Raw genomic sequence first — 22,018 nt, forward strand, 5'->3', positions numbered from 1 at the left:
ATTTCAAGACTCATAATTCCCGAGTTCCCAGTCTATTTTTTGAAATAAATACAATTCTTCACTAGGGGCATAATTAATAAATGAATGAATGACTGACTGACTGACCAATGTAACAGGTTGACTTATTTAGAGAAAAGAAGAGAGAAGTTGACAACTCACACAGGAAGAGATCAGCTGCCACTCGGTTCATAGCTAAATCTGTGAACTCTATCAGAGACTCAGTCAGAGGGGTCTGCAATGACAAATCGTTTAAAAAAGGTCATTTGAATAGCCCATCAAGGATGTTTTTAGTAAATGACTGTAATGAGAAGATACCTTGGAGAACTTGATCATTTCAATTGGCTCCCTGGATTCTCTCTTCTTGTATTTACTCTTCAGGGAGTCTCTGAGGACATATTCAGACACATGGTAATCCCTTAGATTTAATTATTGGGATGGTTAATTTACATTTTTAAGTACAGTTTCAGAAACTTGCAATGACACACAAAGAAACCTGAGTATTGAGCTACATAACTGCACTCAAACGTTTTGAGAAATCTGTATATTTGGTTCTAGCAGTTCCGCACAATGGCACCTGTTACAGAAAGGCCTTTACGCTTGATCTTCACAGTCTTGACTGACATCTTTACGATCCTACTTGTGTATTTGTTTTGAAAGGTTTGAAGAGCAAAAAAAAGAAACTAACTTGTTACCTAAAACATATCACAGCAGAGTGTTTGTATATGGGCTTGTTTTTTTTTTGCTGTTCAAACTTTTGACCTAATGAAGATCAAGTATTCCACCATCAGCTGATGTGAGCATAACTACTTTCCTTTATCCAATCAGCTCAACAATAGCAAAAACAAATCGTTAGATGGCTGTGGACCTCAATTTAACACTGGACATGTAGAGCATTGTTCAAATGTCCAGTGTTATCCCTCTTTATTACATTTTGCTCTCAAATAGCCAAACTCAGTCATGAAAATGCTCATACAAACTGGACCAGTGTCGTATGTACACATAACAGAAAAGTAACCATAGATCTAGGACATCGGAACACCTTCAGAAAGCCTAGAGATCCACTGATAATCCCCCTCTTTAAAAGATTACAAGACAGTCAGGATGATTGGAAACAAAGCAGAAAAAACAAAATAAGTGCATCTCAGTACCTTTGCACAGCACCTCAGGTGACAAAAAGTGAAATACCACACAAAGTTTGTAGTATCTAGAAATTGTACAGATCTTCTATAAATGTAGTAAATAAATCCCTGCTGCAGGATGTTAAAATGAGAGGATCTGAGTATCTGGCTTCCGGGGTGTTTACGTCTCAGTCTCACCCCTGTCCGCTCGGTGCCTGTCTGAAGAACTTCTTGGCAAACTCCAGCATGTCATATTTACTGTCCTGCAGTGCCCTCTCATCAGGCTCTCCATCAGAGAAGCCATCAAGTGAAACTCTCTAAAAGACAGAGATTAACAGTGAGTTTGGCAGACATAAAAATAAAAAGTATCTCAGAGTGTGTTTGTGCCTGGGAACCTCAATAGTTTGATCTATCTCGTGTGCAGCCATGGTGGACGCCACAGCAACAGCAATGGCTGATGATGCAGCAAACTGGTCCGCTCCGCCTCGAGGCTCGGCCTTTCGGTCCAGTGGCAACGATAGGAAATCAGGAGGAGCAACGGAGTGGACACAATCGGCTGGGAATGCCCCAGAGCGGCCAAACACGGCACCAAACTTCCAACCTGATGCACAAATACAGGCAGATATACAGGGAGCCACAAAATTCCTCTTTCCCTATGCTACCTGCTTTCCACTAACTGTGTCTCAGATCCTTGTCTGCAAATTTTGACTCCCATCTGGGACTGTGCTGATAACCTGCACAAGATGATATAGATATTGCTGCCATGATAGAGAACTCTGTCCTCAGTTGTGCTTGACACCTTTTTTTCTTGCAACAGCAACAATTATATACAGTTCTTTGCAAAAATATCCGTACCTTTTGTTTACAAGTTAAAACCACAAAGTTAACACAAACAATGCATTTTTTGGGGGTTTTAAAAAGGTAGTAACAGATAATTGTGAATAAAATAATCTGTGCTTTTTAAAATTGTTCACAAATGAAAATCCTAAAAGTATGGTGCACATATTCAGCCTTCTTTACTCCCATACCGCTAAATAAAATCCATTGTAGTCAATTACCTTCAGAAGTCACATAATACTTAATAATACTACATAATACTAATAATTATACTTGTATGTAACTTGATCTCAGTGATGGATTGACAACCTGTCAAGGGTGTCACGGTGTCAAGGGTGTACCCTTGAATGGCTGGTGGATATAGGCACCAGCCTCCCTGCAAGGAGAAGCTGGTATAGACAATAGATGGATGTGATCTTATCTTAGTATAAATACAGCTCTCCTGTGAAGGCCTCAGAGGTTTGTTAGGAACATTAGTGAAGAAACAGCAACATGAAGAAGTGGATGAAGGGATGAAGTTGTAAAGAAGTTAGGGCTAGGTTACCAAACTTTATATCAAACAGCTTTAAACATCTCACGGATCACAGGAGGTGAAATCTGCTTTTACTGTACATAAATATAGGATGGTGTACTGATGCCACAGTATTATGCGAGACATGTATTGCTCACCTGGAGTCAATTTTTAATGGAATTTAAACCTTTTTATTCATAGAGGGAGTTTTCCTCGTCTCTTTTGGCTCAGTGTTTAAATCCCACCACAACTGATAACAGATGTGAAAAAAATAACAGACTCCCACCATTGTTCTTGGGGATTATGACAGCGCAAAGCTCTCCCATAAACCTCCAAAATATAGACCGCATATTAAGTGTCCCAATAGGGATAAAAATACACTAGACCACTTGTAAAAAGCTTTAGAAGATGCATATTGTGCCGTCACATGTGATGACGTGTTTGCAGACCAACCCTTTCGCATGTACAAATATTAACCATGGTTAACTTCTCATCTGCGGAAGTTGTGTCAGACCAAGAAAGAGGCTTACAGCAGTGAGGACAGGTTCCTGTATAAGAAGACAAGAAACAACCTGACCTAGGAGATAAAGATTGGTAAAAGAAGCTACAGGAGGAAGCTAAAAAACAGCTTCTAAGCTAAAGACCCAGCAGCAGTTTGGAATGGTCTGAAAAACATCACTGTCTACAGGAGCCCATCACCCCACCCTGAGCAAAATCCTCGTCAGGCAGACGACTTTAATGGCTCCTACTACTGCAGGTTTAAAAAGCAGCCTGTCACACCTCCCACCAACTCGTCCATATGACATTCAGACACAAAAAAGCCTCCTCTCCTCACACCCCCTACCTGTTTTTAAGATCTCTGAAGAAGATGTAAAAGGGATCTTTCTGCATCAGAAAAGCAGGAAAGCTCCAGGACCTGACAATGTCTCCCCCTCATGCCTAAGAACCTGCCATGACCAACTGACCCCCATCTTCACTCAGATCTTCAATAAGTATCTGGAGCTATGTGAGGTTTCCTCCTGCCGAGGATGCTCTAATATCAACCTGGTTCCCAAGAAACACACCATTATGGGGTTAAATGAATACAGGCCTGTTGCTCTGAAATCTGTGTTCGTGAAATCCTTTGAGCGACTTGTGTTGAAGCATCTGTAGGACATCACAGGCCCGCCTGCTGGACCCCCTTCAGTTTGCTTACTGGGCAAACAGGTCAGCTGATGATGAAGTCAATTTGGGACTATACTTCATCCTGCAGCACCTCAGCCACCCAGGGACGTACGCCAGGATCCTGTTTGTGGACTTCAACTCTGCCTTCAACACCATCAACCCAGACATCCTCCACCAGAAGCTCCACCAGCTCACAGTGCTCTCAGTGGACCCGTCTGTGAAACTCCTTAACTCATCATTGTCCTGGTCTTATCCAGGACAATGATGAGACTGCATACAGCCAGGTGGCAGATCAGCTGGTCCACTGGTGTAGGCAGAACAACATGAAACTTAACCCAGTCAAGCTGTGAGGAGCTGCTGGTCATCTTCTACACGGCCATTTTTCAGTCTGTCCTGCGTTTGTCCATCACTGTGTGGTTTGGCTAATCCACAAAACAGGACAGGTCCAAATTACCATGAACAATTAGGTCTGCAGAGAGGAGAATCAGGGCTGACCTTCCTTCCATCAAGAACTTGTACTGGTCTAGGGTCAGGCAAAGGGCAACTAACATCTCTGCAGACCCTACACATCCTGGACACAAACAATGTAGAGTTTTACCTTCAGGTCGGTGCCACAGAGAGCTATCTGCAAAATATAGCCACCAAAGAGAAAGTGTCTTTCTCTTGGCTGTCACTCTGATGACAGGGCCCAGATCGATAACAAATTCAATCATGTCTTTCTCTTTTGTAAAAACACTGTAGATATACACATTTACAAAAACCTTTTTTTTTCTCTCTTTTTATATATTTATATTCAGATTGCCTTTATTGAGACCAAAGTGGAACTGAAGTCAAATCTCTTGAATGTTTGCACAAACTTGGCAAATAAAAGCTGATTCTGATTAGAATCTGTGACCAGATTTGAACATTGATGTTCACAGACTGTCAAAGCTTGAAAGGAAAAGAGAATAGACAAAAATGTCAATTTCCAAAGCTGATAGAGACAGAACCCAACATTGTGCAGCAGTAATTGCAGCAAAATGAGGTTCTAGGCAAGACAGGTTCATTTATATGGGACCAAAGAAGAAACAAAAAGAAAGTGAGTATAAGCATAAAAATGTTGAAACAGATATTAAAGGCCTAAGCAAATTTAATGTTTCAAATAGTTCATTAGTCAGATTTCTTAATTAAAAGCTGAGATAAAAAAAAAAAATCCTTTAGTCCAGATTTAAAGGAACCAACAGTTTCTGCACATCTCAGGATTTCAGGGAGTTTGTTCTAGAGCTGAGGAGCACAGAAACTAAATGCTGCTTCACCTTGTTTATTTTAGTTCTAAAATGCAAAGGCATACCACAGTTTTCAGATTTGCATTAAATCAGGCATCTTTTTCCCTTCACTTTGCAACAATACATTACTTTCTGTCGGTCTATCACATAATATAATAATTTTACATTGTAAAGTGCCTTTGGACGACTTGTGTTGGGGATTGGTGCTGAAAAAAATAAAACTGAACTGAATAGACTAATATCGAAATAAAATACATTAAAGTCTGTGGTTATGATATGGCAAAATGTAGAAAAGATCAGTAGGCAATAAATATTCTGAGCCTTTTATTTCCAGTTTAAACCACACAAAACCGGTTACTGATGATCTCAGCCCCCTCTGGTCATAAACAAACTTCACTTTGCAAATCAATCATGGAATATTTCTGACACCAGATTTCAAAGATCAAAAGAAATAAACACATAAAAACTATAATTTACAAATACATATATAGATAAACCTTTACTCTGCCACCTGTCTGATGTAGCACCAGTTTAATGTGACATTGCTCATCCAAAACAATATTTTATGTTATCAAGAGAGGACATTGAATTAATTGATATTTTTCAGATTGTTCTGCCATTTTCCATCTAAGAATGACCTTCAGCTAGAATATTGTATTTAAAAAGTGCTACAACTGTTGTCATTGGATCTTTATTCCAAACACAGGAAAATAACATCTCAGGTGAAAAGAGGGTAAATATAAGTTCTCGCCATGTTTATATGTTGAAATAATAACATGTACCACGCATTACAGACTCACCAAAGTCTTCAGTGTCTCGTTTAAGCTCCTCCAAAAACACAACCTTCTTCCTCACTACACAGCCGTAGCTATAACCTGCAGGAGACTTTATTTATAAATGTTCTTACATTGCAGACTTCAGCCAGGGCACCCTCATAAAGCACAAGCTCACCTCTCTCCAGTCCATCCATGACCTGCAACCTGACGATGTCACCTTTATGAAAGCTGAGCATCGAGCGGTCATCTGTCACAAAGTTACGCTCTGCGATGACGTAGTCCGAGTCCTGACCAATAAAAAGAAGGGGTACAAAGATAATATCAGTTATTGCATACTTGAAATAAATAGAAAAATATGAGTTAGTCGGTCAGTGATCAAAACTAGTTGGTCAGATATTCCAAAGTTTTCCCTTGATCAGCTCAGATTGGTGATTGGCTAATCATAGATTTTTTTTCATGTTCATTACTGGACAAAAACTGAAAACAAAAAAGCAGCATCTGCTTGCGCATGAGCAAGCAGGATTTTTCTCCTTGCGCGCGAGGAGAGACGTCCTTTGTTGCTTGCAGATTTTTGGCAGGGATATACCACCTTAGAAAACTCCTTTTTTTAGTCTGTAACCACTTCAGCCATCTCCTTTAATCCCCTATTTGGAGCTTAGTTGAAATTGTGGAGATTTAGTTTTTTTAAATGCATTTAAAAATGTCTAGTTTTAAACGAGACAACGATACATGAAAATTACTAGATTCTCAGGAGTCACAATTTGTCCAGCAGCTAGAAAAGCCTGTAAAGTCTGACTTTTGATTTGGTGAAATTACAACCCCTAAACAGAGTTTTATGTTTGAAAACCGAACCCAGTATGCTGGGTCAATCACAAACCCTGTTGTGTTAAATCCACTCAGACCTGGATTGGTCCATTTTTGATACAGGGATGATTTAGCAAAATAAAAGCAGTTTTTACAGTGTAGAACAATTGAATTTGACAATCTGTGTAGCTGTACGTATGTACATTGGTATACTGTAATTTTTTTCTTGCCTTCTTGATCTCGTTGATGAACGTGTCTATGAGATGTTTGACTTGCAAGGCCTTGGCAGAGAAAAGAATCAGCTTCTCGTTGGTCAGATTGAACTCCAGCATATTCTCAGATGGGATGGTCACAAACAGAATGTCTGCATACCTGAGGCAGAAAGCAGGAGAGACAGAAGGTTGCACACACTAAAAATAAAACAGCATCAGTTACATTGAAAACGACCAGGGTGTACCGGCCTTAAAACTCAGTTTCAATTTTTAAGTAAAACAAACATGGAATTGTGGTGCCTAAGTCAGCCAAGCCAATCCTTCCTTTATAAATCATTTGCTCTCCGCAATCAGACTCTATTAATATTTCACCTCATGCTTGACCTCATACTGTCTGATGGAGCTGGAGAAAGTAACCTAACTCACTTATTCTGATTCAATTTACCACAAGAGAGGAAGCTCCTCCATCAACTACTGTCACTACCCGTACAACTCTCCAGAGCTCAAGGTTTTGTTGTCGGCAGCATTAAGCAAGACTGTTAATAACAGACAGAATTATGTGTAATTTTTAAATAAAGGGTATAATTTTGCCTTAAACCACAGTTTTAAATAATTTACCCAGACTTTCTAACAATCTGTCTTGGGTATCGATAGTTCTTCAGGTTTTCTTCGAATTGTTATTTTGTTCTATAAAAAATTTAATAGACATAAAGAATAACCCGTGTTGTGTCCAATGTGAATGTTAAGAACCTCAACACATTAGACTAAAACTGCAATCTGACATTAAAAACTTTGCCATGTGGATGGTGTCTGCAGGGTCTTTGAGAGGTCATTTGGGGTGCATCAAGGTTCTGACTGTTTTCAGCATGCAACAAATTTCTGTGATGAGATGATGATGGTTTATTGTTATAGAGGCAGCATATTTGGGTCCTGATGGTTTCCTGTCGCTGGCTCCAAAAAAGGATATCTGCAAGCAGCTATAACCAACAATCCAAACCCCAAGGTGAAGACAACCAAAAAAAGATTGTTTACTAGGCTGCCATCTACAGTGCTGAAGAAGTGCAGACCCCTCCAAATTGGACATACAACCTCCAGAGTTTTCCTCTTTCAAGAGGAAAATTTTGCATACCCATGGCAGTAGCATTGTGATAGGATAACAAAGAAAGCAACAAGGAAAACCTATGAGCCAAGAACTAAGAACGTATTAGGTTGTCATGGTTGCCCCCACACTGAAATGAGGTTTTCCAGAGATTATTGAGACCATTCTAATCTGGTGTGAAGGGGGGCTTAAGGACTTTGTAACAAGTAGTCTATCATCAAGATATAATTTTATCCTATTTCTTTACCTGAATCTATAGAAAATCCCAAAGATAACAGTTGGACCGAGGGAAAATAGTATTTCAGCTTTAACAAGATGATGCTCAAAGAGCTATTAAGCTTTAAAGTTGGGCTCAGGGGTGGATCTACAGGGGGGCAAGGAGGGGCAACTGCCCCCTGCTGTAGAGCTTTGTCCTGCATCAAACACCGTCTGTGTCACAGGCACATAAATGAGACAAACTGTCTGCAGCCCAGCAGAATGGAGCAACTGAGCTGTTCAAGTTTCTGCAGTTAAAAGGCAGTTTGTCCAGGTGATGTTTTAACACATAACAGTAAACTTAGGTTAGCAATGAATGAAATGTCTGCTGAAGTGACCGACGTTCACAGTGTAATACGTTTATTAATCATTTGACGACTGTGACTCACTCGTGTGATTTGTAAAGGCATTAGCATATTTCCCTTGTTAGTTCACCTTACAATAAGCACGATAACAGTTAATGAAAGGTTTAGCTATGAGAAGAAATATCCGGGTTTGCTTTTTTTAGGGGCTGCAGTTCCACTGACGACTCTATGTGATCAATATCATGGCATTGAGGCACAATAGAAAAATCCACGGTACATCTGTTTGGTCACATTGGGAAAATAATAAATTGGCTCCCATGAGAATAAGATTTCTAAATATAACTGCTGGTGTGACCTGTGTGAAGGTCACACCAGCAATCTGGTCTTATATAGTTTTAGAAGTCTTGTGGTAATAAAATCTTGTGGAGACAAAAGTGGAGACATTTGCAGTTTATTTGGGAAACAAAGTGAGGGATGAGGAGGAAGTAGAGACGATGAGATGGTGAGTCAGAGAGAGAGAGAAAGAAGACATTGTAGAGGGCACTGATGGAGAGAAAGAAAGCATAGAGTCAGGGAATCTAGCCTATCCAGCTGGACCACCTGGTAAGAATTTATTGTTGGTATAAATTCCAGTGCAAAGATATTTGATGTTCCAATGAATAACATATCTGCACAAGTCTATAGGTGTGTTATGAATTTAGATAGTCTAGGCTTTATAGATGTAGTGAATTTAGGTTAGAATTTGATATTATAATATAAGCAAATCCTACATTGCAGAAATGCAGTGAAAACTGTATCAGATCATTCTAATTGTCACTATATATTTTTTAGACCAATTAACTTCCATGAAGAGATTCAGCATTGCCACCCTGTGTAGACCATATGCGCCTCCTTTGCCCCTGCATGTGAACCTATCTAGATCCGCCACTGGTTGGGATTGATGCTGCTAGTCTTGCGTGAGGTCTTTGCAGGATTTATTGACTATTTCTTAAAGATTTCAACATGTCAGGCCTAAACATACTTTAGATATGTTTAGGCCTGACATTTGTTGTATTCCATGACTGTAATGTATTTAAAAAGGTACAGGAACTGTCTGAAAATGAAAGAAAAGGCAGCCAATATGTAAAGAAAAACTTGGAAAAGCCTTAGAAATATGAATCAAGACTGGTTTAGCAGATCAAAAGCTTGTTGAAAGTAACAAAGAAATGAGGGTTGGTTTAAAACCTTTGCACAGTGTGGTTACTGAACAGGTTCAAAGACACAGTAATAAGAAGCAAAAGAAAAAAAAAAGCTGCACCTACGTGTATGGGCGAAGGACTCTGAAGTAGTCTGGAGCTGCTGCGCTGCTTTTCACGGTCTTCAGTAATTTGATACCGCTGTGGGACACTGACAACACCTGCACACCTGTTCCTACACTACCCTGCACTCAGACAGATGCACACATTCAAGGAGAACAGCTTAGAAAATTGATTTATCACACAAGGCAATTACATCCTCCAACAATGTCCCACCAAACTCACCGAGGCAGGAAACAGTCGGGAGAAGTAAATTTCCCAGGTCTCCCTGGCTGCTGTCATAATCGTTTTCTTCACATGCTCCTCCACCGGATCCATATTCTGCTCAACACCGTGTTTGGCTGTCATTCACAGAAACAGACACACAAACTCATAAATGTCACACGGTTGTGCTTATTAGAACAAAACAGTCATAAAAAATAAGTGCAAGAAAAACAGATAGGACTACCAAAAAGGGCTTTCATTTTCTGCCTTTCATCATGGGTGATGCGAACACACGCCTCTGACAGGGTGTCATTCACTATCTGGAGGAAAAAATAAAGAAGAGGAATAATCCTGTTGAATTTCCTGTGATTTTCTAGTTATCAGGACAGCTTATGGGACTAAAAAGAAATTCTGTGAAATAAATAGAGAATGAAAAAGATCTACCTGTTTGAAAACGAGATTTAGCAACAGAGGATTGTTGAAGCTGTCTTTGGGATAAAACACCTGAGAGACAAAATATGTATTTATCTGAAAACTCGTTTAACTGTACAGTATTTGAAATTGCAGAGATGCAGAGCAGGAGATCCATAGTCATGGTAATAAGAAAGTACACCTTTTCTCAATTTTAAGGTTTTACATTGTACGGAATCATACAAAAATGATGCAGTTTTTTTTTTTTATGATTTAAATCTAACCTAAAGTGTACAAAACATGCAAAAAGATAGAAAAGCAGTGCCTTTAAAACCAAGTACACCATTGCTGCTTCCGTAATACTTAAGAGGGAGAGTAGCAGTCAGATCATCCGTAAGTGTGATCACCTGTGGAGTCTGAGAAGCAATTGTTGCTGCCCATCAGTCTGGAAAGGGTTATAAGACCGTTTCCAAACAATTGGAAGTCCATCATTCTCCAGAGGGAAAGATTATTCAGAGGAGAAAACCATACAATAAAGTTCCAAATCATCTCAGGAGTGGAGATGGAGAAGGTCAGGCGGTGAAATCCCCAGAGAAATTTCAGTAATCTCAAGGGTTTCATCTCAGACTGGATCAGCCTCAGTTAGCAACTTAAATGCTAAAGTCCATGATAGTTCAATCAAAACAATGTGCACACACATGGCTTGTTTGGAAGAATAGATAAAAGAAAGGCCTCTTCTCAATAAAAAGTATATTGCAGCAAAATTTGGGTTTGCAAAGTTACAGCATGACCCAAAATACTTCTGGACCATCTGTGGGAGCCCTGAGTAGTTTGCATCCATTTTTACATTTTAAATTCATCCACAACAATGTGAGAAGCTGATTAAGTCATTCAGAAAACATTCACTTTGGTGAATGTAAGTTTTCCTAGTTTTTTTTGTTTTTGTTTCAATTTTTTGGCTTCTACATTGTTTAATAAATAAAGATGGTGTGAAATCTGTTGTGTGTTTCCGTGTAGTCTCTAGAACCTTTTCTTTTACCATGGCTGTGTACATTTATGCAAATTCTTTCAGCTGTATGCTCAGTGGTTTATTTTTGTTGACGTATTTGTGTGCTAACCTCCTTTCTGAGATACAGCCTCCAGGGCACATTGGTATAGGTGTAATGCTCCTCATTGGTGCTCTGATGAAGCTGGGTCTGGATGGTCTCTGTCTCTACTGGGAGCTCTCGAGATACTGCAACAAACATGTCTAATAACCAGTATGTAAAACACCAACACAACATGTTAGACGGCCAAGTGACAAAGTCAGTGTTTTGTCATAAGGAAAGACTTATTGGAGCAGGATGGGGGTTTAGCAGTTGCTTTGTTACATACTTTGTTTACTTTATTAGATATTTGAGAGCTTTATCTAAAACTGAAATACAATGATTTAGGTGCTGTTTGTGGCTGCTTCCCCCTGTTTCTCTCCATTCCTAATCTTATCTGAAATTGGCCATTTGGAACCAATTCAATCCTCCAGATTATTACAAAATGTCAACATGAACATAGAAATGCAGGCAAGTCTACAACATATCAATCAAGGGGATGTTCAAAAACTAACATGTCCAGGAAAAGGTCAAGGTTCCAGGAAAGTAGAAAACAAGCATGTAAATAACATTCAAAGAAATGACTAATAGTATAACAATAAATCTCTGAAAAAAAGTTAAAGTGAAAGAAGTCACAGATGTAAAACGTGTGGCCGCTTATTGTCTTATAGGCAGAAACAGAGAGAAACGGAGAGTTCTGCCCGAAAAGCCTAGGCCCTACTTATATCTGGCTTCGAAATGTGTTTTCAAGGTTCAAAACAGAAGTGGGCAGCTTGGAGTACAGCATGTTCAAGCCTCAAACATCTTCAGTGACCATTGGTAAAGTGATCTTTTACCCACAATGTGTGTTTGTTTTTTTTAAATAATTTTTTCAGCAATAGAGGCCTTTATTTTTGATAGTAGGCAGACAGGAAGGAGGGGCAAAGAGAGGGTGAGACATTCGGCAAAGGTCGCCGGGTCCGGAACTTGAACCCGGGACGGCTGCTTTGAGGACCATAGCCCCTACACCACCAGCGCTGCGCCCTCACAATGTGTTTAAAAGCAAGCAAAAAACAAGTCTATAACTTTTAAGTCATATAAACTGTTTCAAAACAGCCAAACCGAATAGTTCTCTGGGTTTTTATAACAGGTCTTTTCAAATATCACAGTTATTATACAGAAATTACAATACAAGATCACAAACTAGTATAAATATGTTACTTAACGGGGTTAACAGGTGAGGTCTGAGCTCTGTCTGTGGCATCTTATGTTCCCTGTGGCAGATTTGTTTTAAAATGACAGAGATTTAAGTTGCTGGTCAGCCTTCTCTCATGTGTCTGGGGAACAACTGTTCAAGAACATGGGATTAACTGCACAACTCTTGAAAAAAAGAGCGAAAAGCTTGCTATTGGTGCATTAATGCTGCATGTTTCATGTAGCATTAAGGGTAGGAATATAAAAAAAAAAGTTTCTTTAATAAAAGAATCACTTGCAGGCAGACAGACAGACAGACAGACAGACAGACAGACAGACAGACAGACAGACAGACAGACAGACAGACAGACAGACAGACAGACAGACAGCACCAGGTCTGAGAGTATCCATGAAATAAATCTTGTTTTGTTTCCAAAAACCATTGTTCTCTCACCCAGTGAGCCAATAAGGACCCCTAAATGAAGAGACACTTATTGGGCTAAATCAAAGTCGGATCAGGTGCCAGGTCTTATCTCCAAAAACATCAGAATTAACAGAATAACTTGTCTAATCCAAATATTTTAAGTCTTGTTATAAGACTTAAAATATTTGGATTAGACAATTTGTCAAATTGATAGTGTTGAATCTGTTTATCTTAAGTGACTTTCTCTGCCCTACGATTGTAGGACATGCATATGTTAAATGAAAGATTTATCCCTGATGTTTATGTCATGTCCCTAATGTTATTTCCTCTGATGATTAAAACACATAGATGCATTCTAAATAATCCAGAATAAAAACAGATATCAGTAACTGAATTCAAAAAGTGAAACCATCATATAACCAACCAAACAGGATGTTACTAAAAAATGTCTACCTACTGTAAAGTACATGTAGTGTTCAGATATGGACTCAGTACTTGGTTGATGTTCCTTTTTCATATGTTGCTGCATCGATGTAACGTGGCATGGACTCAGCCAGCCTGTCCAGTCCTTTTTGTCCTTAACCCATATAAGGCTATTCTGATCTGTCTGGTTCAGGCTTGGCTTAACACAAGGAATTCAACAGATGTACCCTATGTCCTGGATACATCCATGCATGGTGGCTCTTGAAGCGTGGACTCCAACTCCGACTCTGGAAAGTCTTCCTCCAAAATATTCAATGGGCTTTGTGTCACAATCAGCTCAAAACTGTAGTCATTTGTGTCTCTTGGGCACCTTTTCTATAGCACGTTTTCCTTCCACTCATGATTATAAACATCATCCTGTGGTAAGACACCCGGTTCTGCTGTGACCTATTGGGGTTTACCCTCCTTGTGGAGGGTGTCAATGACTGTTTGCTGGACAACTGTCAGCAGTCTTCCTTGCGATTGGGTGGGGTACAACACAAGATAACATTTTTGTTACAAAAATATATTTTAAGCGGCCTGTCTTTGGCGCAGGGGTAAAACGTGCGACCAATGTTCGGAGGCCTTAGTCTTTGACGCAGGATGTGATGGGTTCAAGTCCCAGCCTGTTGACCTTTGCTGAATGTCTTCCCCTTCTTTCCACCCCTTTCCTGTGAGCTTACTGTCAAACATCAGAAAATAAAGGCCACTACTGCTGCAAAAAAACAGATTAAAAAAAAAAAAAATTATTGGTCTTATGTAGCCATGCCATGAACTGGCAATCTATCCAGTGTATACCCTGCCTCTTGCCTGTAGACCTCCGCAAAATCTGTCTGGCAGAAGTGGGTATAGAAAATGGAGCGATGGATGGTCTTATGTAGTACTCAATTTAGGGTTTTCATTAGCTGTAAACCATAATCATCCAAATTAACAGAAATAAATGCTTGAAACATTTCAATCTGCAATAAATCTATGAAGCACAATTTTCACTTTTTAAGTTGAATCACTGAAACAATTACATTAAAGCAGTTTTCATTTGGATCTGAAATCATGACCTGCTTTAACCACTCATTCTTTTCACATTTACATCACAGCTTTCCTTATCAACATCATTTAGCCTGCAAAAAGAGTGGATATCAAAATATTCCTCTAAGGGCCACTAGAAGGAGCCCAAGTACTACCAATGGTACCAGTACTACACTTCAAGAAACACATGCTAGAGTCACACTGATAGCCAAATAGATCAAATGTCTGGCTTTTGACCTTTAGAGAGCTCTGTGTGGACAGCCACAATAAAAAAGGAAAATAAAGCTTTTAAACCTGTGTTGACATTAATAATCAATCTTTAATCAGAAATGTTAATAAATTACTGAAAAAGAAAATGTTTTATAGATTTTCCAGTTCCAAGTACTATAAAAGGTTTTGGTGTAATAACAGAAGTGAGCAGAAATAAATGTAGGATTTGCATTAATACAATCTGCATAAAGAAATGAGAAATAGTAAAATTCTCAAGTCGGACTTATTATGATTACAAGGTAAAAAACTGTATTCTAAACTACGTAAGAGTTTTTCTTTAGTATTGTCTTTAAGCTGAAGTTACAAACAACTTATATGATAGATCAGAAATTAGTCCATTCTTTTACAGCTGTGGTTACCTGGGGGAGGTTTAGGAAAAGGACGATCCGGAGCCCTCATCTTTGTGCTTTTGGCAGGTTTGAAGCCCGACTGTTTCATCGCCGAAGCAGAGGGTGACGGGCCAACAGGACGTTTGGGCTGGGCAGAAAAAAGACTTTCCACAGTTTGGCTTCTTTCTAATGTGGGTGTTAATGTCGCAGGATGGGCAGCTTGTAAAAATCTGGGACTGCTTGTTTCAGGAAGGTTTGTGTTTACCTGTGGAACAGGAGGATTGTCCATCTGGGGTTTGAGGATCTGTAGAGCTTCATCACGAGGCGTTTGCTTCTTCTTGAACTTCCCATCTGGTTTCCTAAACAAGATGGAATATCACAATTTAATATTTCAAGGTCTGATCTACCAAAAGAACTATATAATACAGTGCCTCCACATTTATTAGCAGCCCTGATAAAGACGTCTAAAAATCCTTTAATAAATAAATCTCTTATCGAGTAGAATTGTTCCAGTAGCATACACTTTTAAAAAACCAAATTAATTTGGTGAAGAAAAATCCCAAACCCCTGCTGTTTAAAGTTTTTTTTTCTGACAGGACATCACTCAGTCCTGTTTTATAAAATATTTTAAGGTAAGAGCACACAGCAAGAAGGATCTTTCACCATTTTTCTTTGCAAAATGGCTTAGATTGTTCAGAGTTCTGGATGCTCTTTGATGCACTCCTCTCCTCATCTCAACCCATAGGTTTTCTAACTTAGGAAGATCAACATACCTCTGGTTTAGTTGAATGGCAAGTTTCTCTTGTCATTTAAATTTTAAGAAGAGAGTGAAGATAAATTGACCTCTGTTTCATGTACTCTAACCCCAGGGAAACAGAGAAAGGTTATCTGATCAACTTTAAAAATAAAGCAGAAAACAAATGGTTTGTTACATTTTTTTATAGGAATTGCTGCTGGTAAGTGTTGTAATATATGGAGATTATATCCACTATAAAATATAGTGGATATAAGAGTCTTTTTACTCTCCTTTGTGTGTGTGCGCGTGTGTGTGTGTGCAAACTGACCTTGTGTCAGGTGGCAGTGGGTCTACTGGTGGCGATGGGGAGTTGTATCTTCTGATAATTTCTTTAAAATAAAAATTTAAATCCATTTAGTTTTTTTTAGTCCAAACTCCGACTAAAGTGTTAAGAAATTTATGGTTTCACACCATATAGAATCACAGCATCAACTTGTTTGTTAAATAATGCCTGTTCAAAGGAGTCACCTTGAATATCTTGGCTGGGGACGATGTGATCTGCACCCTGAGATGAATACTTCACCACTTCTCCGGCAGGGGGTGGATGAGACGTCACCGGTGGTGCTGAAAAGCAGACAATCCCATGCCAAAGTAACACAGATGATTCTTTGTTGTTCTTGGATCTCTTCAACATGAATTTTAGCTGAAAAGATCTGCTGCCTCTCACATGCTCATACCAAATTTCCTGGCTGATTCCTTGTTAATGGGGACGCCTGGAGCTTTTCTTCGAGAAACACTGTCCACGCCTGTCTGCGTCTGAAAAACCCAAATAATCTACAGAAGATCTCCTCAAGTGATGGTAGTATTTTGTTGGAGGAGTAGGCAAAATATAAACAAGTACATGTTAGTAACTTTCAGTGCCTTGTGAAAGTATTCATATCCCCTGAACATTTCACATTTTATTGGAATTTTATGATTCTAAACCAAACATAGCACATAATTGCAAAGTAAAAAGTAAAGGTCACATACAAATAAAAATCTAAAGTGTGTGGTGTGCATTTGTGTTCCATCCACTTACTCTGATACCCCTAAATAAATGCAGAGTAATCAACTGGCTACAGAAGTAATTTAGTTGGTAAAAATAGTCCATCTGCGTGCAATGCAATCTCAGCATGAATACCTCTGTTCTATGAATCCCTCAGAGCTTTGTTAGTGAACATTAGAAAGATCAGGTATAAAGCTGACAGACTAAGCAAGAAGTGCTACAAGCGAAACGCTACATGTGGCAGAAAACTAACATTGCACATCCAAACCATTTACACTATGAAAAATGGTGGTGGCAGCATTATACGGTTGAAGGGTTTTCTTTAGCAGGAAAAGATAAGCTGTTTAGGCTTGATGAGAAGATGACTGGAGCTAAATACAGGACAGTCCTGGAAGAAAACCGGTTAGAGGTTCCAAAAGACTTAAGACTGAAGTTCACCGTCCAGAAGGACATTGACCCTAAACATAAAACCAGAGCTGCAACAGAAAGGCTCAGATGAAAAGCATATCTATATGTCCGATTGGCCGAGTCAAATGCAAGACTTGCATGCAATCGAGAATCTATGGCAAGACTTTAAAATGTATCTCAACAGACACTTTTTATCCAATCTGACTGAGCTTGAGCTATTTTGCAAAGAAGAAATTTTACAGTACTTTTGTTGGTCAATTACATACAATACAGTTAGAATTTACAATGAAGTTTGCGGTTTTAACACAATAAAATGGAAACAAGTTCAAGGGGTGTAAATACTTTTTGCACTGTCTAAACTGAAAACTCTAATCATAGTTGAACTTCTGCCCTGAACAAAAACCTTTTCTTTAGATAAAAAATAGATCTTCTCTATAGCCTCAAATAAAAGGATTTGTTTATTCTATCCACAAAATAAAAAAAATATGTCAGCATGTTTCCGAGTTTCTGACCTGTGCAGCAGGTTTAAATGTTGGTTGTGCTGGCTCAGCTTTGGAGGAGCTCAGATGAGGGTCACGGCAGGCGGGCCGAGGCTGCCGCTGGGCTGGAGGCTCAGTCGGGGGATTAGCAGGGGGCTGAGTGTTTGGCTGTGATACAGTCTGATCCCACTGAGCAGAGGAAGGATAAGGTGTGGGCGGGAACACTGCTGCTGCATAGGGAGTCGGAGTGAAGTTGGCGTAGGGGCTCGGTGGGATGTTCGCATATGGACTTGGGGGTATGACAGCGTATGGGCTGGCGAGAGCATGTGAGCTCGGGTGGTGATAGGGCACTGGACTCATGGGAGGGCTCGTGATCGGTGAGGTCGGGGGGCTTGACACGGGGCTGCTGACCATGGCCATGGGTTGCATGGCCATCTGCTGCGCCTGAGAAACAAGAAAATGATAGCTGTATTCAAACAGGGGCAGCAGCAGAGACACAGATAAATAGATGAGGATCCGAGCGGGGGAGTTACCATGATGACGGCCTGCTGGTTCACAATCGCCTGCTGCTGCTGGGCCAAAACAGCCTGCTGGTCTTCTGGAGGTGAAACACATCAAGTAAACAGGATGAAGGCATGGAAACGCTCGACTGTAATGTGTGTTTGTGTTTTACTTTTTTTTTTTTAACATGTCTGATACAAACCAGGTGTTGCAGGTGCTACAGCAGCAACAGGAGGCGACATCACACCTCCCACAGGAAGGACTCTCACAGCTGCGGACACAAGCACATACAAGCAGCCAACTTCTGTCAGATTTGATGTTTGTTCATTCAGCTCACAAATTATTTATCAAGCTGGCAACGTGTGAACATGGGAATATTTAGCATGTATGCTTGTTTGCTACAGACCTCCAGGAGGTGGGTGGATGGAGGACTGCCCCTGCTGTTGCCACTTCCCACCAACTCCCCCGGCTCCCTTCATCCTGCCCGACAGTCCTGCCACTGATTCTACTTCCTGAGAGAAGAGACAGGCTTTAAATGTACGAAAATTAAAGCTTAAATATGCACTTTTTCCCATCTTTTATCATATGTTTTTATCACCTCACGTTTATGGCATCTCTGTTGTTTAAGTTTTATTTTTATAGCTATATTTGTGTTTAAGGAGCTCTGACTGTATGCAAGGAAAGAGGTACTGCCAAAAAGACTCTTTAATTTTAAATCCTTTCTATCGTCACCTTTTTCACCATTGCAATAAATATAAAAAAATGTCGTGATAAAATTTTAGGTCCATGTCACTCATCCCACATGGGTCCACAACCACAGGCGGGTTGAGGACCCATGTTTATTTCTACATCCTGCGCAATGTGGGGGTTGTTAAGGGAGGTAAAAAAAATATCCAAAGTTAGCTGTTAGAGAACTTCATCACCTCTCCATAACAACCATTAGACACTGTTTATGTGAAAACCTGAGGGGTGAGCTGCAGAGAGAATAAGACTGGACTCCAAACAAGCTAGAGCGATTGTCCAGAGAGGAAGACTAAAGATCCCTTTCTCTATATGCTCCAACCTTGTGAAATGGTATTGGAAAAAACTAAGTGCTGTCCTACTGGCAAAAGCATGCTGTACAAAGTATTGACAGCAGGGATGACAGTAAGTGTGCTGCCAGTGATTTTATTAAAAATGATCATTGCCAGGGTTCCCACACATTTATAATGAAAAATGTCTATAACATCATAAAGGACACTTCTCACCCAGGTCACGCTCTGTTTGATCTGTCACCGTCACGCAGACGCTACAGATTAATTAAAGCAAGGACGGGCAGATTCAACAGCAGTTTTTGTCCAACAGCAATAGCTAAATTCAATACAGCCAGAATGTAAAGAGGAGATGCAATAATTGGAAAATGCAATCAGTATGAATGGGTGTACATGCGTTTTGTTTCCTATGTTTTTATTTTATCTTTTAAAAATTGCTTATATTTGTCTATTTTACATAAATTATGTATCGCTCATGAACAGATAGCCTTTTTCCTGAATTTCTTTGTATTTGTGACACAAACAATAAAAGATATTCTGATTCTGACTCTGACTCTGCAAGACGTATACAGGAAGGAAGGAAGGAAGGACGGAAAGAAAGAAAGAAGGAAGTCATTTCAAGTGAAAAAACCATAAACATTGTTTTATCTTATAAGCTCATGGTGGCTACTGATTGATCCAAGCGACCCACATCACCCATGGGAGCGCTAAGGCCTAGTGGTCCATGAGCTAACCAATCAAACTATGCACTAATGATTTTGGGGTGTGTCCCTCTATTATTAAGGTAACTTCAAAAATGACGGAAAATAAATTTGAGAGCGATGGTTAGAAAATAAAAATGCTTAATGAGAAGGAGTTACATGAAAAAAAAGTTACTCCAAAACATTCCAAAGCTGACAGTATAGTTCAAATTGGCAAGTCCAGATGTTGGAGGGTTTTTAAGGGGGAGGAGCCAACAAAACCTCTTAGCCCCGGGGCCTATTAGCAGGTTAAGGTGGCTGTGCATTACATGATCTTTTGAAAAAAACATGACTTAAAAATGTTGATGCACATCTACTACGGTAAATGTGTTGTCATTTATAAAGAACCACTATCTTATTACTGTTTTTAGGTTTTAAAATAAAGGAAAACATAAAACGTTTGAGAAAAAGAGAATGGATAATTTTTTTTCTAGGGGATGTTAATATTTGTGGAAAATAATGTAATAAAAACACAGTTTCCAACCTAATAACAAGAAAATTATATCTTAAAAAGATATTACAGGTATCAAAGTTACTGAGCCAAACGTTAGTAAGAGCCTGAATAAATGTACTTAAATAAAAATCTGAATTTTTACAAATTTTAGGGTGATTATTATACTACTGCAACAAAAGATGAATTTATCTGAAAGCTTTTTAAACATCTTTACCGGGGTGCCAGCAAATTCGTCACCGTCTCTGTTTGATTTTTATTCACTAAACTAATATTTTTGTGCATCATAGTATTTTACAATGACACATGCCTGTCAGAAACCAGTAACTGACCCATAAATCCTGAGTGGAGTGAGCATTCCTTTGTAGGCCGTGTCTCATTAAATAGTAAGCTCTTCATTTGCCAAAGAGTCAGTTCCTTGTAAGCAGATCTTCACGTTGCCCGGGGTGGGAAATCATTGTGGCGACTCGGAGGCTGTGACAGTTACGGTAACTGAGTAATGTAATAGGTAGACGGGCCGGAGAGGCCTGTAGAACACATCTGATACATGCTAATTCCTGTCAGCCACATCCGATAGCAGAGCTAACATCAACCACATCACCATCTCAGCGGGACAGAGATCGATCCAGTTTGGTCGGCTTTCACAGAAAACTTTTATCCAAACTATCCGATAAACAAACCTTGATTTTGAAACACTGAACAGGTGAGGTATAATGTTTGTGATAAAGGACGTCATTGTCCAAAGTCATGATTTTATTGGGCCATTTTTACATTTTTGCATTTTGACATTTACCCTGAGGATCCTACTTTAACAACAGACACGCCGGTCTTTTCAAAAACACACTTTTTTTTAGCACTAATGTGCAACCAATGAAAAGCATACTTTGCCAAAGCTTTAAATCAATCCCCATTTCTTTACGTTTTACTTCCAAGCTGCCAGAGTTTCTGACTATGGTAACAAATGACAAAATTGAGAAAACTGAAGAAGCAGTGAGTTAAATCCATTTTCTACCAACATTTTGCACACACTAGGTGCTTTATTTCTGCAGTTGAGTCAAGAAGATTACATATGAAAATTAATCCCAACAAGGCTAGTAGATTCATGTAAAATACATCAGGTCATACCTGTTCTCTCTCCAACCACAAACACGACAGATGCAGAAATGACCAGAGTAATACTGAATATAGGAAACCTTGATACTGTAATTAAGGTTTAATTAATATTTTACCCATTTTTACCCCCCTGCGATGGATTGGCAACCTGTCCAGGGTGTATCCAGCCTCTTGCCCGTAGACTGCTGGAGATAGGCACCAGCTCCCCTGTGTAAATGAATAATATTTTACCCAAACATGCTGGTCATACTAAGACCGATAGTGATGCAACATATATTTGACCTTGCAAAATTTCTGAATTTCTATTTATTTTTGGTATTTTATTGTATTTTAAGTTTTAACTTGATAAAATTGTCCCTTACAACAAACTAACTAGTGCATTCTGTGCATGTGACTCTTATACGTCATAGTAGACATTATTTGTGAAGTATTGCTAAGTAAAACTTCTCAGGACTTCATTGATTTATTTCACATTTATCTACATAGGGG

The 22,018-nt window shown here is 39.3% G+C and overlaps 1 protein-coding gene and 1 long non-coding RNA gene across 2 annotated transcripts in view; one reads left to right on the forward strand and one right to left on the reverse strand.

The window, feature by feature from the left end:
• Positions 1-22,018, reverse strand: part of myo15ab (myosin XVAb) — an 81,519-nt gene that overhangs the window by 11,999 nt on the left and 47,502 nt on the right. Inside the window, exons 43-63 of the mRNA XM_047366872.1 lie at positions 18,601-18,706; positions 18,397-18,465; positions 18,227-18,291; positions 17,727-18,137; positions 16,499-16,577; positions 16,290-16,385; positions 16,090-16,150; positions 15,291-15,384; positions 15,056-15,173; positions 11,375-11,490; positions 10,290-10,349; positions 10,090-10,165; positions 9,867-9,982; positions 9,648-9,766; positions 6,706-6,847; positions 5,847-5,958; positions 5,696-5,770; positions 1,514-1,719; positions 1,317-1,435; positions 316-385; positions 160-232 (exon numbers count right to left, since the gene is read on the reverse strand). Of these exons, the coding sequence (XP_047222828.1) occupies positions 160-232; positions 316-385; positions 1,317-1,435; positions 1,514-1,719; positions 5,696-5,770; positions 5,847-5,958; positions 6,706-6,847; positions 9,648-9,766; positions 9,867-9,982; positions 10,090-10,165; positions 10,290-10,349; positions 11,375-11,490; positions 15,056-15,173; positions 15,291-15,384; positions 16,090-16,150; positions 16,290-16,385; positions 16,499-16,577; positions 17,727-18,137; positions 18,227-18,291; positions 18,397-18,465; positions 18,601-18,706 (2,383 nt within the window). The remainder of the gene's footprint in view (positions 1-159; positions 233-315; positions 386-1,316; positions 1,436-1,513; positions 1,720-5,695; positions 5,771-5,846; positions 5,959-6,705; positions 6,848-9,647; positions 9,767-9,866; positions 9,983-10,089; positions 10,166-10,289; positions 10,350-11,374; positions 11,491-15,055; positions 15,174-15,290; positions 15,385-16,089; positions 16,151-16,289; positions 16,386-16,498; positions 16,578-17,726; positions 18,138-18,226; positions 18,292-18,396; positions 18,466-18,600; positions 18,707-22,018) is intronic.
• LOC124869129 lies at positions 18,167-19,772 on the forward strand. Its single transcript, XR_007038494.1, has 3 exons — positions 18,167-18,297; positions 18,400-18,512; positions 18,599-19,772. It is a non-coding gene; the product is annotated as an uncharacterized LOC124869129 (long non-coding RNA).

The sequence above is a fragment of the Girardinichthys multiradiatus genome, chromosome 5 (assembly GCF_021462225.1).
Source record: "Girardinichthys multiradiatus isolate DD_20200921_A chromosome 5, DD_fGirMul_XY1, whole genome shotgun sequence".
NCBI classification, from domain to species: Eukaryota; Metazoa; Chordata; class Actinopteri; order Cyprinodontiformes; family Goodeidae; genus Girardinichthys; species Girardinichthys multiradiatus.